This window comes from Mytilus edulis, chromosome 6 (assembly GCF_963676685.1).
Source record: "Mytilus edulis chromosome 6, xbMytEdul2.2, whole genome shotgun sequence".
Taxonomy (NCBI): domain Eukaryota; kingdom Metazoa; phylum Mollusca; class Bivalvia; order Mytilida; family Mytilidae; genus Mytilus; species Mytilus edulis.
Window position 1 is genome coordinate 21,996,615 of NC_092349.1, and position 17,576 is coordinate 22,014,190.

At 31.7% G+C, this 17,576-nt stretch overlaps 1 protein-coding gene across 4 annotated transcripts; it reads left to right on the forward strand.

The window, feature by feature from the left end:
* Positions 1–489: 489 nt before the first annotated feature.
* Positions 490–14,990, forward strand: LOC139527351 (uncharacterized). Of its 4 annotated transcripts, none has more exons than XM_071322737.1 (6): positions 1,752–1,894; positions 3,223–3,329; positions 9,501–9,604; positions 10,827–11,215; positions 12,720–12,862; positions 13,194–14,990. In XM_071322737.1, exons 4-6 carry the CDS (start codon positions 10,831–10,833, stop codon positions 14,313–14,315), a joined length of 1,650 nt encoding a protein of 549 aa, XP_071178838.1. In that variant the 5' UTR covers positions 1,752–1,894; positions 3,223–3,329; positions 9,501–9,604; positions 10,827–10,830; the 3' UTR covers positions 14,316–14,990. The 4 variants fall into 4 exon arrangements, with proteins under 4 accessions (XP_071178837.1, XP_071178838.1, XP_071178840.1 ...); XM_071322739.1 differs by having other exon boundaries at positions 1,817–1,871; XM_071322736.1 differs by lacking the exons at positions 1,752–1,894; positions 9,501–9,604 and adding an exon at positions 490–587.
* Positions 14,991–17,576: the final 2,586 nt, after the last annotated feature.

Genomic DNA, 17,576 nt, shown 5'->3' on the forward strand with positions numbered 1-17,576 from the left:
TGAAACCACACCCCATCGGTCATTAACATGCTGATATCCGTAAATGACCTGTTTTCTGGTCCTTTTTTTTTTCTGTAAATAAACTATCAAAATTGTTACTCAAGAATAAAGAATGTTATGTATCCATTTGTTATCAAATAAGAGTAGCTTTTTCTTAACAGATATGAAACAATCATCAGTATAATTTACTAGTTAATATTATAGTCAGTTTACATGATAGTACGAATGAGTAAGCCTGAAAATTGGCTGATTTAAGTCAATCATGTTTTGTTAAATGCTATGATATCGAAAGTGAAAAAGTATATTTTGATAAACTATTTTCTAAATGTGTCGCGGGAAAAAATGAAAACAAAACTTCAGGATGCTCTTTCTGTATTTATCTTCATCAGTAACACTTATAGCCAAATATTCCAAAGTACTGACATTTACTCTAAAGCAAATTATTGATATAACTAAATTTTTCATTTAAATAACAGATCATAATAACAAATTATTTGTTCGTGCAAAAGCTGTGTACGAAATATGATCAAATCTCATTTTATGCTGGTACCTTTATGAATACAGGTATGGATTCAACAAAAGTGAAGGTAGGTAACTGAATAAGTATTTTTTAGGTAAAAATACGATTATATTATGTTACAAATTAAGAAGGCGTTTTTTAGAACATAACTTTTTTTTAAATCTTTGTTGTTGTTGGTGGATTAGGGAAAATTTGTGTAAGCAGTTTGATTTTAGTGTATATTTGTATTTAGTAACCAGTTTAGGTCCATCTCCGGGTGAGGTATTTTCTTATTGAAGACTTATTGTGGCATTCGCCTGTTATCTGCTCCTTGTCCTGGTTGTTGTTTCTTTGACATACTCCCCATTTCCATCTTAAATTTTATATGATCGATTGGTGGTTTTTTGTTTGTAGGTTAACTTGTATTTTTTGTTTTTATTCAAGGGGATTGATAGAATATTGTCAATTGCTCTGAGTAATATTTTAGAATACTAACCTTCTATACAAAAGTCAATATCTTGATTATTCTGAAGCAGCTTACAAATATTTCTTCTAGATAATCAGTAATTGAGAGCATTTGTTAGCAAATAATAATGTATTGCCTCGCTAGTTCATGTGTTCGTGCTGCCCTTATTTTTTTTTATTTTTTTTTTTTTGCATGTAAATCATTCCATTTATGGAACACCACATACAATGTATGTGCAATAATGCTTGAATTATTTCTGAAAATTGGCTGATTAAAGTCAATCATGTTTTGTTAAATGCTATGATATCGAAAGTGAAAAAGTATATTTTGATAAACTATTTTCTAAATGTGTCGCGGGAAAAAATGAAAACAAAACTTCAGGTGTCGGAAGCTCTTTCTGTATTTATCTTCATCAGTAACACTTATAGCCAAATATTCCAAAGTAATGACATTTACTCTAAAGCAAATTATTGATATAACTAAAATGATACTGATTTGTAACTTTTTTTTACGATAACATGGAAATGAATCTGGTAACATTACTCATACAATAAATTGTAAAGATTTTATGCTTATTTTGTGTTGTGTTCGTTGTTGTCCTTGATTTGTAACACACTTACAAATTTCACAATACATGACCTCATATGTTTAATATTTAGTAGCTTATCAATTTCAAATCCTTTTGATATTTTTTGGTAATCTATAGGCTTTTAATCAATTCCGAGAAATGGTCTTTTTAAATTTCCATATTTGGTTAACAATAAATCACTCCTATCAAATGACTGGTTTAACAGGTTGATTTTTCATTTAAATAACCGATCATAATAACACATTATTTGTTCGTGCAAAAGCTGTGTACGAAATATGATCAAATCTTATTTTATGCTGGTACCTTTATGAATACAGGTATGGATTCAACAAAAGTGAAGGTAGGTAACTGAATAAGTATTTTTTAGGTAAAAATACGATTATATTATGTTACAAATTAAGAAGGCGTTTTTTAGAACATAATTTTTTTTTTTAAATCTTTGTTGTTGTTGGTGGATTAGGGAAAATTTGTGTAAGCAGTTTGATTTTGGTGTATATTTGTATTTAGTAACCAGTTTAGGTCCATCTCCGGGTGAGGTATTTTCTTATTGAAGACCTATTGTGGCATTCGGCTGTTATCTGCTCCTTGTCCTGGTTGTTGTTTCTTTGACATACTCCCCATTTCCATCTTAAATTTTATATGATCGATTGGTGGTTTTTTGTTTGTAGGTTAACTTGTATTTTTTGTGTTTTTATTTAAGGGGATGGATAGAATATTGTCAATTGCTCTGAGTAATATTTTAGAATACTAACCTTCTATACAAAAGTCAATATCTTGATTATTCTGAAGCAGGTTACGAATATTTCTTCTAGATAATCAGTAATTGCGAGCATTTTTTAGGAAATAATAATGTATTGCCTCGCTAGTTCATGTGTTCGTGATGTCCTTATTTTTTTTTTTTTTTTTTTTTTTTTTGCATGTAAATCATATCATTTATGGAACACCACATACAATGTATGTGCAATAATGCTTGAATTATTTACGACACGTTATTAACATCGGAGACCACAGGAAGGGCTCCTGTCTATATGATGTCTAGAATGTATATAAATTATATATGTCATTAAAAGACTTGATTCAAAGAAATGTGACAATTTTACTGCCAATAGGATCAATTGCGATTGTTAAGGGGTTTTTGTACCAACATTAAACAGTTCATGTAGACATGCATATTTTCATATAAGTCTAAAGTATCTCTATTTTCAATGATGGATATTTTGACCGTTTTGATGAATGTCTGACTTTTCAAATTAGAAGCCACGTACCTTTGATAACTATTGACACCACTGAGTTGATGCCACAGCTGGTGGACGTTTCACCGGTCTAGTAGTCTGCACCTCAGTGTTCACATGAATATCAAATATATGGTCATTTTTTTTATAAATCTGCTGATTGCAGAAGTATGAATTATTAAGGCCTACATAGGATTGCCTTATCCCAGGCAAAGATTACATAGCCATATTTTGCACAAATGTTTGGAATTTTGGGTCCTCCATCCTCTTCAACTTAATGCGTGTTTGGCTTTCTAACTTTTTATGATCTGAGTGTTACTGATTAGTCTTATAAAGACGAATATCTAGTCCGGCGTAGCAAATTATAAGTCTGGTACATATGATAACAAATTGTACTTTATCATTAATTTAAGTTTGTTTTTTAAATATATTGTAGGAGATATCAGTATCAATAACATTGTTTGGTTTAGCTACACTATTTCTTCACAAAGTACTTGAACTATGGTCACGGACGGAAACAATTGGTGAAAAGACCGACGAAAGGTTGTATTATAGGATTTCTCTAATTCTTCGTCAATTTATCCCTTTCTGCACCCATTGTATAAAAAAAAATTAATCAACGTGTGGTTCGTTTGTTCTCAGTTCTTCATTGGTTAAAATCCGATTATGACATCGAATAGTCTTTTTTTCCTATGAATTTCCTATTGTGACGGCATGAAAAAAGGCGACCATGCCTGATGACGTCACATAGAAAGAACACATCTTTTTGCAGATCAGTCGCAAAGAAGCAATAAGTTTGCTTGCGTATTGATTGAAAATCATTAGAGAAACAGATTCCACCACCAAATCTCGTGTAATACGATATTTATCCACTCTCGACAGTTAAATTTTAAATATTTAAAACGCTCGGCGAGCCTCGCGTTTTAAATTTGAAAATTTAACTGTCTCGAGTGGATAAATATCGTATTACACTCAATTCAGTGGTAGAATCTATATTTATACAATACATTGATAAACGGTCGTTTAGAAATGTTCTACCGTAGAAAAGAATTTGGACAGTAATTCTAACATGTTTCCAACCTAGAGAACAGATTATTACCTTTTACTCTATTACTGCATCTGAGAGGTCAACAATAAAACACATTTTCAACAAATTTATGACAATTTATTCTGATAGTTCTAAGAGAAATTAGAGCTGATCCCAACTGTATGAAGGAGTTTCTGAGAGGAATTTGAAATGAATAATTAGAGTTAATTGATTATATTGAAATGGTATAATAATGCCAACTTAATTCTAGCTAATTTGTCCTTGTTCTATACTGAAGGACTTAAGAAACGCAACACACATTTGGTATTATTTTTTTTTTATCAAATCATGATTGATCCTCATCGAACTACTATGCTTGAATGCATACTTCTTTTCAATGTTTAGATCAATTTGATATCTGACTTACATGAGATTTTTGAACATATCGATTTTTTTCTAAATAGCACGATTTTTTTAAGCGACATTTGGAAATCAATATGACCTGAAATACATTCAAGCTTGCGTTTAATTCACATATTGTAAAGAAAACCAACACAAACCAAACATCTTCCTTAATATCATGTAGCATTTTGTAAGGAATATTAAAGCATGTATAGGATGGAGAGTTGTCTCATTGACACTCATACCACATCTTTCTATATCTACATAGATCCATTAATTTCGGTTAAATTTCGTCGCAGTATTGACGTTGAACCGATTGGCAGTAAAACTGATATATTTTATTAATCACTTTAATAACGACCAAAACCAAATACTTTAAACAAAAAAGGGCATTACTACAGTAACGTGTTTTAGGATTTTTTTCTCTCAGCAAAGTGAATGATTCTGTAAAAATTGTGGCTTAAAGATATGCTTAACAGTACAAAGGAAACGTTTATTATCTCTAGTTTAATTAACTATATCCTGTTTAACGATTTGTACTAATTTGAGACCTCTATTGAAGCAAAACTATAGTTTTTTCTAATGATGGTACAACTCTTCAACCAGACATGCAAAAGCAGTCTGGACTACCAAAACTGTGAGAAAAAGTAAAGACACAAAAATACTGAACTCTGAGAAAAATTTAAAAGTTATCAAAGAAATCTTCAAACTCATGATTGAAAAGTAGTTATATATTACATGTTTATGTGGTCCATTCGAAAACTTAACTGACATCATCCCGAGTTCTGTTTTCCTCACAGAAAAAGTGAGAATCTATATTGAATTAGAACTTCCACTTAATTTGTACATACATGAGCAACGCAACGGATGTGTAACAAGTTGTATGTATTTTTTCGGATCACTTGGTGTTGTTCGTTTTGTTCGTTCTTTAGTTTTCATGCAAAGTTTTTATAAACTGTTGTTATGTCTCTTGTCGTTTTCCGTTCATTATAATAGCGTTGTCTGTTTGCCTTCGATTCATGTTTCATTCCTTTGATATCGTCCGTCTTACTTTTAACCTTTCTTTATTTGGACCCATAAAAAAATCAAAGAACAATGTCCTGCACACTGGTCAAACTTAACCATTATGGGGAAATCCAATATTGTTTGTTTATGAATAAAGTATGCTTAATTTGTTTTATAAACGTTTAACGAGGCATATTGAATTAAACTGCAATCCTTCATGCAAATTCAAATTGAACAACGCATATCCCTATAATTGTCATTAAGTACGGACACATTTTGTATATCTGTCGTAAAGGTAATAAGTTTGAAAATAACAAGTTGATCAAAATATGAGACGTCATGCAATCATCAATCTCAAACCAACTGAGATATGTAGCCTACATAAGCCGATATCAATTGGAAGTTAACCAGGAATAGAAATATTTGTTTACGACAATGTTTGCATGTCACTAATAATACAATATTTCGCAACTAATTGAGAAGAAACCTCTCAATTTAAACTAGGTTAGTGCCGCTCAAGCTGCAGTTTGCTAGGTTTTCTACTATAGTATAGTATGGTGCCTAGGTTTTTTTTTCAGGCCAATATCTGATAAAATTAAGTAATTCGTGGACGATAAATATTTGTCGGTCAATGTTTATATGTTTTCTTTCTAATTAATTTTGTTTTTCAAGGAAATTCACTGTTATTTCGCGATTACCTCACGAATAAAGGAGCAAGTTGATCCGACGGTCACAAAGGATTCCGAATGTTTAAGATTAATGTTTAAAGATTTGTATGTAATTATAAATGCTTGGTAAAATCTAAATACGATTAAGTTGTGTAACATTATCGTTTTTTCCTGTTTCTCAACCATTTTGTGAAAAGTCTTAAATCATTTGGGGTTTTCTGCGCTGTGTTGTCGTTTTCTAACAAATTTCCCGAAAAACACGAAGTTGCATGGGATGAACGTCACGGACATTAACGGTGATAATGTGATACCATTTCGGAAGCAGTGAATGAAGGTTCGTTTATCAGACCGCCTAGGAATTCTTATGTCAACAAACATAGTAATCCTTTCATAGCCTTCTGAATTTTTTGAATGTTTTTGAACTGTTATATTCAAGTAATATTATATACAAGTATATGATAAAAGATAATATTACCACCTTAAAATTTATTAATGCAGTATCATACCTTGACCGTAGTTGAATCCATAATATCTTATTCTAAATTTAAGCGAAATGACATATGAATTTATACGATTTTGAAATAGCATTGTTCCAATAATACATGTTCAATTATTGTTAATATGACCTGATTTTAAATGGAAATCTAGTGAATCATATCAAAAAGTCAATCTATAACCACATATGGTAAATAAAAGCCCTATTTCCTGGAATCAATAGCTGGTATCTCGCCAAAGATTATGAAAGGATTTCTTTTTGATATTTTGCCCAACTTTTAATACGTATACGATCAACTAATGTGAGTGACATATATATTGTTGCAAACTAGGTTGACAAATACTTTATAAAAAATAAACACAAATTTAAACACTTTAAGATATTGTCTGTTTATTAAATATATATATATATATATATATTTATATACAACTCATATATATATATATATATACAACTCGTCTAAACATCAACCCAACAATGTTAGATCTGTAAATTTGCTTTCGCAAATTTTTGGTTCTTCCCTCGCCGGGATTCGAACCCATGCTACTGTGATATCGTGACACCAAATCGCCTGCACTGCAGCCGTCCCGCTAGACCACACGACCACCTGGGCTCTCAAAAAAAGAGCTTTCGGTGGGCATGTGTTACCTTTCCACGTCAGTTTTAATCTAGCGGCGTACTACAGTACATGATATATAAGGCATGAAGATGTTATTGTTACAGATCAGCTAAATTATCTATAGTAAAGGATCCTACAAATTAATGTAAGATACAGTCACAGAAAATAATTATATTCATGAGTACGTCTGAGTCAGTGACAACCCTACAACAGATGTATACATCGGATCGCCATCAATGATGGTGATACATGGCTGTGTACATAATGTATATACAACTCGTCTAAACATCAACCCAACAATGTTAGATCTGTAAATTTGCTTTCGATAATTGAACATGTATTATTGGAACAATGCTATTGCAAAATCGTATAAATTCATATGTCATTTCGCTTAAATTTAGAATAAGATATTATGGATTCAACTACGGTCAAGGTATGATACTGCATTAATAAATTTTAAGGTGGTAATATTATCTTTTATCATATACTTGTATATAATATTACTTGAATATAACAGTTCAAAAACATTCAAAAAATTCAGAAGGCTATGAAAGGATTACTATGTTTGTTGACATAAGAATTCCTAGGCGGTCTGATAAACGAACCTTCATTCACTGCTTCCGAAATGTTATCACATTATCACCGTTAATGTCCGTGACGTTCATCCCATGCAACTTCGTGTTTTTTGGGAAATTTGTTAGAAAACGACAACACAGCGCAGAAAACCCCAAATGATTTAAGACTTTTCACAAAATGGTTGAGAAACAGGAAAAAACGAAAATGTTACACAACTTAATCGTATTTAGATTTTACCAAGCATTTATAATTATATACAAATCTTTAAACATTCGGAATCCTTTGTGACCGTCGGATCAACTTGCTCCTTTATTCGTGAGGTAATCGCGAAATAACAGTGAATTTCCTTGAAAAACAAAATTAATTAGAAAGAAAACATATAAACATTGACCGACAAATATTTATCGTCCACGAATTACTTAATTTTATCAGAAATTGGCCTGAAAAAAAACCTAGGCACCATACTATACTATAGTAGAAAACCTAGCAAACTGCAGCTTGAGCGGCACTAACCTAGTTTAAATTGAGAGGTTTCTTCTCAATTAGTTGCGAAATATTGTATTATTAGTGACATGCAAACATTGTCGTAAACAAATATTTCTATTCCTGGTTAACTTCCAATTGATATCGGCTTATGTAGGCTACATATCTCAGTTGGTTTGAGATTGATGATTGCATGACGTCTCATATTTTGATCAACTTGTTATTTTCAAACTTATTACCTTTACGACAGATATACAAAATGTGTCCGTACTTAATGACAATTATAGGGATATGCGTTGTTCAATTTGAATTTGCATGAAGGATTGCAGTTTAATTCAATATGCCTCGTTAAACGTTTATAAAACAAATTAAGCATACTTTATTCATAAACAAACAATATTGGATTTCCCCATAATGGTTAAGTTTGACCAGTGTGCAGGACATTGTTCTTTGATTTTTTTATGGGTCCAAATAAAGAAAGGTTAAAAGTAAGACGGACGATATCAAAGGAATGAAACATGAATCGAAGGCAAACAGACAACGCTATTATAATGAACGGGAAACGACAAGAGACATAACAACAGTTTATAAAAACTTTGCATGAAAACTAAAGAACGAACAAAACGAACAACACCAAGTGATCCGAAAAAATACATACAACTTGTTACACATCCGTTGCGTTGCTCATGCATGTACAAATTAAGTGGAAGTTCTAATTCAATATAGATTCTCACTTTTTCTGTGAGGAAAACAGAACTCGGGATGATGTCAGTTAAGTTTTCGAATGGACCACATAAACATGTAATATATAACTACTTTTCAATCATGAGTTTGAAGATTTCTTTGATAACTTTTGAATTTTTCTCAGAGTTCAGTATTTTTGTGTCTTTACTTTTCTCACAGTTTTGGTAGTCCAGACTGCTTTTGCATGTCTGGTTGAAGAGTTGTACCATCATTAGAAAAAACTATAGTTTTGCTTCAATAGAGGTCTCAAATTAGTACAAATCGTTAAACAGGATATAGTTAATTAAACTAGAGATAATAAACGTTTCCTTTGTACTGTTAAGCATATCTTTAAGCCACAATTTTTACAGAATCATTCACTTTGCTGAGAGAAAAAAATCCTAAAACACGTTACTGTAGTAATGCCCTTTTTTGTTTAAAGTATTTGGTTTTGGTCGTTATTAAAGTGATTAATAAAATATATCAGTTTTACTGCCAATCGGTTCAACGTCAATACTGCGACGAAATTTAACCGAAATTAATGGATCTATGTAGATATAGAAAGATGTGGTATGAGTGTCAATGAGACAACTCTCCATCCTATACATGCTTTAATATTCCTTACAAAATGCTACATGATTTTAAGGAAGATGTTTGGTTTGTGTTGGTTTTCTTTACAATATGTGAATTAAACGCAAGCTTGAATATATTTCAGGTCATATCAGTATCAATTTCTGTTGGTGTTACCACATTGTTTCTTTATAAAGAATTTAGAGCACGAATACAGAATGGTAAAAGAAATGAAAAAACACTCAAAAGGTTGTATTATTGAAATTATAGACTTTATTGAAAACCAATAGATAATTGCGCCCATACGAATTAATGTTTTGACATATAAAACACGACATCAACTGGTATATCATTGAATTGATACAGGACATCTTAAACCTGTTAATATAACTAGACTGGGCCATATGTTATAGAATTTGTCCAGAATCTTCATTCGGTTTTGTAGTTTAAAAGAAATTGTCAAAATTGCCGACATGGCTAAAAATAGATCAAAGTGGTAGAATGCAAGTTTTTGTAATAAATCAGTATTCTGCCTGGTTGATGTAGGAGATACCTTCTTCAAATCCCACAAGCGATTCGATTCAAATTGAGCAAAGTAGACTATGGATGGAACAAATGATCTAAAAATGTGGTTTGGGTAAATATATGCTCCGGTTAAGGTTACTGTGTGTGGGGGGACACTCACTAAAAAAAATGTGTAATAGGAAATAACTTTCAAAGAATATTTTCCAATTAACCAGGATCAATGGGCAAAACTCAACTTTTCTGTAAAAACATATCAAAATTTTAACTGTCATGGTACGAAGCAAAAGTAAAATGCTAGTTTGACGGAATAAAAAAATCAGAACAAATTTGAAAGGTTGTTCAACCAAAAATATTGCAAAACGTTTAGTTAATCAAAAATAATTAAGTGAAACGAAGTCATAAAAAATTCAAATTATAATGGTCTTTCCTCCGCAAAGGTAAAATGCCCTAATTATTGACTTCATTGTGTATGTCATATATATATATTTTCACATAAAGTAGGGGATAATTAAGTTTCTTTTAGGAATCAAAGCTAGCAGATAGACAAGACATTATAATGTAAATATGATATTGTTACTATTTCAGAACATGATTCTTTATTCTTTATGATTTGTCTATTATTTTTTGTTATATGTATGTAAGCCCCTTTTTATTGTAATATATGTATTGGTTTGCCTTCTTTTTTACTTTTCGTAATTTCTTTAGTTATTATTCTCTATTATGTTAAAAAAAAATTACCCAGAACCTATGCTGCAGAATGTTCAATATATACGAAACAAACATTTTTGCAATGCTACAGATGTGATGTGAATTATTTATCTTGTCAATTTCTTTACTGTCTTTAACGGTGAACTGGAAACAAACGTATTCTAGTATTTCTAAGTTACAAGTTTGTTTATTATGTGTTAAAACATGTTCAAAGAAGACAATTGTTCTTGTCTTACAGATCAATGTGTGGAACGGATCATTTTGTCATTTCCAAAGATTCAGTAACTGAAGGTAGCGTCGTCTTAAAATGCACAGATTCCCAAAAAGTATGTCAGGTCTATGAAGTAAATTACAATCCTTCAACATTGATAACCAAAGATTGTAAGTGTACGATAACAGGTTTAAAACCAAACACTGACTATGAGTTTAAAGTTCTACACATTGACTCTGATCGAAACCTTTGGCCTTGCAAAGAAACACCAATTTCCATTACGACGTTAAAATCGGCTGAGGAAGATATAGAGGAAAAGTCAGACGAAATTAACCAGAGACGAAAGTTGGTGTGGGAACATCCTTCAGAATCCATTTATATTGGAAAATTCGGCAAAATAGTAAAAAAAGAATATGGTAAGGTAACTTATAAATTAACTACTAACCTCGAATTTTTCAAATTCTACGAATTGTATTCCCCATCAATACATAAGGTAAGCATAATTTAGGAAATTGCCGGCCGTTCTTTCTTTTTTATATTTTACTTGAGCGTACATGATTACAAAACACAAATCTTTTAGAAATATGGCTCACTAAATTTAAGCCGTTAACAGGTTCTTTGATTAGTTTATGATAGTTAATATCAATCTGATTTTTTTTAGATTATAAATGGGTTGTTATGGTATTAAGGTTAACGATCAACGACGAAGACGGACACGTAGTAATGCAAACTCGCTTGACCCTTTTGGTATCATATAGGTTGACAAAAATGGTTTCATTGTGGTAAATGCATATTAAAAAGAAGAGTCTATGAACTTTTGCGGACAATGATTATTTCCTACTGCTGGTTAACAGGAAGTAATTAAAGGTGAATGGCGCCACGTAGATGGTATACCCGTCATGATAAGCAGAAGTAAAACAAAGTACCGGTGACCTGGTTAAAAGAAAACCGAATTGAAATAGTGAAAAATGAGTGTTGGTCATTGATGTAGAAATAGCGAGAAATTTGGAGAAAATTTTGACATGCAACATTTTCTGTGCAAAATTAATCAAGCAGTGATCTGCATTCATACTATTTGGACAATTCCGAAATCGTTGAGTACCCTTAAAAAATGTTATTTTCTTTAAAAAAAGAAAAGATGCGACAATATATGCAATTTCATTCACATCCATAGTTGTTGATGGATCAACATTTGACAGTTTTATCAACGGATCTTTTATAATGTAAACGCAGAACCCAAAAAGGCTACCATTGTCGCCAATGTAAACAATAACTTAAATTTAACCTGCAGGATGTCACATTTCTGTTTTGTCAGGTATAATTTACTTCTAGCTGAAACAATATTAAGGGACTGGATCCAGTAATATAGGAAGAGGCATTGGGGGTTTACATACGATATTGATCCATTTAAATATGATTTATTGAAGCTATCATATAGGCCACTTGTCTATTTATATAAAGATGATTTTTTCATATGTAGCATTCAATATATTCATAATAGATACTAGGATTACATTTTGTATTTACTACAGACGCGCGTTTTGTCTACAAAAGACTCATCAATGACGCTCGATTTCAAAAACGTTTAAAAGGCCAAATAAAGTACGAAGGCGAAAACAATTGTGGACCAGTCCATTGCGGTTGGTCATGTCAATCACATTTGATTTTCGTAAATTTTTTTGTTATAAATTAGGCCTTAAGTTTTGATTTTGATTGAATTGTTTCATATTTTGTATTTCTAGGTTTTATATAGTAGATAACTAAGTATGTTTTTTTTTCTTAATTTGTAAGGTCGTACAGTTGCATGTAATTGCTGATTTGTTTGAACTTTTGTATATTGCTGTCTAATTGACAATAATACCACCTTTTTGTATATTCCTGTCTTTTTTTTTTTAATTTCACGATCTACTTGAATCACAGGCAAATCAAGGAATGATGACAACACTGAAGAAAAGACGATCTTAATCTATGGACCAGATGAATCACATACAAATGCTGTCATAGATGGGATTATGAATTTTATTTTTGGTGTCTCAGCTGAGGATGACTACAGATTCTCATTGGTAAATACATCAAGTAAAGGTCAAATGATGGATCAGTTGAGATTAACATTTATTGATTTTTAACTTAAATCTACTTTTATTTAGGCTGTAGAATAACAGTTCACACCAAGATAAAAGTGATATATAGCTATTTTTAATACATATAATGTTAGTTACATATTTGATTCTTCAGATTAAAGAAAAAAAGCATCGAAATTGATTTTCTATGTGAATACGGACGCATTTTATATAAAATCTTAATAAATGGTTTCATTTTAATACGTATAAAATACATTTTTGTATATTGTTCAACTAAAATGATGATAAGAATTATTGTGGGTTTTTTTTGCAGGAAAACGATGAAAAAACATCTGTCACAATTTTGAAAGTTTTTCCGACGGACAAAAGCCGAATTTTGTACACGTTGAACATAGTTGGTGTGAATTCAACTATTGCGATTGAAAACGTTGATATACTTTCGACTGATCTTGAAAGTCATGAAATAACATCACTGAACTCCTTTTGTTTTGTCATGAAAAATTTGATCCCTTTAACATGTGGGAAAAATCTGGCAAAGTTTGTGAACGTCTTTAATACATGTGTGGACAATGCTCAAGGTTTTCATGATCCCAAAAGTATGTTTTCAATCCCATTTCACAATTCTGGAATGAGTTCAAACGTGGACGGTACTTATCCGCGACAAATAAATGTATGTCTAAGCCGATACAAGCAAAACAGCTTTGTTACTGTTTTCGAGGAATTGGAACAATCCATTAAACAGCCCGTGAACAATGTATTAAATGTACACTTGCTGCAGAGAAAAATCGATGAGAATATTCAGAAACTAGAAATAACTAAGGCAAAAGTCACTTCATACAAAGAAAAAATTGAAAAGAAAATTGAAAATATACAAGAAGACAAGGTTTTCTTTCTGGTTCAAAGTCAACGCTCGTGTAATTCTAACTGCAAATATGCAAAATATGAAAATGCGTATACTCTACAAACAGGTAGTAACACCATACTTAGCCTCCTTTGCAAATGCACACAAGTATGTCACATGAACTGCGGGGTGCACAAATACGAATTACAAAAATGCAACAAGTTCAAAGAAACGGAACAACAAAGAAAAGAAAGAAAAGAAAGAAAAGAAAGAAAAGAAAGAAAAGAAAGAAAAGAAAGTATAGGATGCTCAAAATGCAATTGTAGCGTAGAGAAGCATAAACTTGGAAATATAAGTAAATTTGCGAATGAAATAAAGTTTTTTAATGAAGTTACTGAAAGTGCCAAAACACTAGAAGGAATTATAAAAAATGATTTCAATGATTTAAAAAAACAAAAGACAATTTCAAATCCCAAAGATGGCTTCGATTTAAGTGTCATTGTAGTTGAATTTGGAGACCACACGAATCTAGAGCTGGAAGATAGTCGTCAAATTTTCTTATTGAGATCGAACGAAGAACTGATCACCGACTAAGAACTGGATTAAAATCCGATTTTTAGAAATTTATTTGTGACGTCACATCTGTGGCGTTGATACAGTCGTGTGACAGACAGCTCGTGGTTATATTGTGCTGTTTTGTATCTTGTTCTATGTTGTTGTATGTGTTCGTTGATATTCTGTTCTTAGCATATCGAAATGTACCTATTTCATGAATGTTTTGGCATGTATTTGTACTGTATTCCTGTTATTCCTGTCATGTAATGTTGTCAATTTAGTTGTATATTTAACAACGCATAAAAGTACGAGTATTGGCTAGCCACAAAGCAGGTTCTACCCACCATGTTTTCTTAACATGTCCAGTACCATGTCAGGAAAATGGCAGTTGTTATCTTAAAGTTCGTTTCTATGGGTGATGCATTGTCGTTTGATTTGGTTGCACTTCAGTGTTTTTGTTGTTTCGTTGTTTCCCTCTTATAATTGATGTGTTGATCTGTTTCTCTTGCTTATAGTTTGTAACCGGATTTGTTTGCCCTCAATCGACTGATGAATTTGGAACAGCGATATACTACTGTTTCCTTTATTTAACTAAAGAAATACATTTAGAGCTTTTCGTGAACACAATATGAATTATAATTTTTTTCACTATCCTGTATTAATATTTATTAACATAACATTAATAATGTGTTTTGTGATTAATTGTCTCCTAGATTTTTGTGTGTATATAGTTAATTTTTACCCTTACCAAATCATTAACCATCCAAGGTTAATATATACTTTGTTTTCGGATAAATATACTTTATACATTGATATCATTGATATGACATAATGGTAATTTATCAGTTTTTTGAAACTTCAAGACAATGTATAAACCCTTGAACATCTGCGAAATCAGAATCGTCTACATAATTATGTACGCCTAATTCAGTAAACATATCTCACATTATGATATGTATCTTTTCTTTTTTTATATACATATGAAGCCTGAAACGGAGATTTGAGGATTAAAATTATTTGTAATTTTTGTATCTTGAGTGACCACATATTAGAGATTTACAATAAGTGCCAACCCGCGTCCGACTACGATTTATAGTAAGATATTTTAAATGAAGGGGGCGATCTCAAAAAATAGAAATAGTTTAAACATTGTGCTTTATCATATAAAACTAATTGAAAAGTTGTTTTCTGTGACTAACAAAACTCAAACAAAACAAAACTTATGGCTTTTAGTTTGTGATGAATGTGCTTCCATAGAGTAACAATGACTTAATACCATTTGAACTCACAATAACACGTTCAACGGAAACTAAATATTATTTTATGAGTCTAACTTTCTACACATTCTCTTTCAATGTACCGGCTATCTGGTTATCTACTGTCTGGTGTAAAGGCGTCACAAAAGAATAGCGGTTTGGCTATATTGTATCACCAAGTATATAACTATTCAATGGGAAAGGAAAGTTTTTGTCTGTTCTGATTTGATGCACTATTGGGCATCGTTCTGATGTCCCAGAAACCCAGACTCCGATAAATTATGTTACATTGATTGTTGATACCTGTTTGTGATTATATTGAAAGTGTTTATGGGCAAAACAAATAATGTTTTGTAGATCTATTTGAGGACGATGTATCTCGGTTGATTTTTCGCCAATTACACCTTGTGCTGATGGTAATTCAACACATGCTACCTCCAGACTTCCAAAAAGATCTTTTTATTTTAAATTGTCAAAGAAACCGTTGTTCAGTTCATAATCGTTGATACACTGACATAAAAAAAAACTGAAAATTATTATACGACAGATAAAAGCGGCGTCAAAAAGAAAAATCATGACTCTGTTCATCGGTTTCAGTTTATAAGGTTGGTCGCAACTCTGACTGAACTCCGCTCCTACATCCCTTCTAACATAGTTTCAAGTGTCTCTCCCGTCGTCTCGAAAAAAACTAATATCTACACCTTGAATATATTTAAAACACATTTCTTTCAGCCCAACAATTCAACAAGTTTCCTATAATTTGTTAAGCAAAGTTAAAGAAAAAAGGGCTGGAGGGGTTGAAATGGTTTCAAAATAACTGGTAGAATCATCGTCAATTGTTTGCTAGACGTGATTTTGTCCGGAGGACACTGCAAACTTACAGTCAATGTCCTAAGGAATAGACGACGTTGTTCATCGTCCTGTTAATACACAAAATACAAAGATATATGTAGATGCATATCAATGTATCTCCATCCCGTTTCTTCTGTACTTGAATTTAAAATAGCCCTACTGTGTATAGTTGTATGCGGGAAACTGTCATTCTAAAAACGAAAAAAGATATCATAGAACACCATCACATACTTGTGTTACTTCATTTTTTTTAGTCAAAAATAGTTTCATCAATACTTTTATGAGATTCATTTGGAAATTACGGCTTATAGAAAAAGCTCCAAAAATGGCGGATTGACTTCGCTGTCAAAAATAATTTGCCTACTCCGAAATAGAATCTGCGTTTGCATCTAGATCACTAGCGTCAGAATTTTAAAAATCCACAAAAGACCGGCGGAATACGGAGTAATAGTACTCTCTTTTTTCAACGAGAAAAGGGTAAAATATACCGATATACACTGATATAAGTGATCAAATAACACTTGTACAAGATTGTTGGGAAAGTATTAGAATTCGGAAAAGAAACTGTCAGAAAGAGTGAATGAAAAGAATCAATGGTATGAATGGTTTTATCCTATCATATTGCAACGCAAATATTTAACTCGGTAAAATGAATAAGGGTACAGATGATTTTTTTTAGATCACCCCTATAGTTTACCTGTATGATTTATATCAATATGCTTATTTAGTGTATCCATGGCAACAACTACATTTATGTACTATAAAATATTGAAAATTGGGGGGGGAGGGTAAAAATGTCACATACTTCCTAAACATTCGACCAGAAGTACAATTTAATCCCTACAGCAATACCTTTTCTGAAGCTGTTTACATATATCTATCGAGAAATCCAATAAAAATCAGATGTTTATCGTCTTCTTTTAGGTAAAATTGCGTTAAAACCTTTGAGTAGAAAAAAAGTATTTGTAAACATTTAATTATTTTCTGGACCTATGGCCGGTCCAGCTATGAAAATACCGACAACCATCCAGAAAACAGTCTATAAAACATTTGAAACAACTTTAATTAGTACCCAGCTGTCAAAATAAATTCACAGGGGACAAAAATGCTAAACCACACTGCTAACTGTGTATTGCTACCTTATGATTACTGAAAAAAGAAGCCACAAAAAGTAGTAGGTAAACCAATCCTC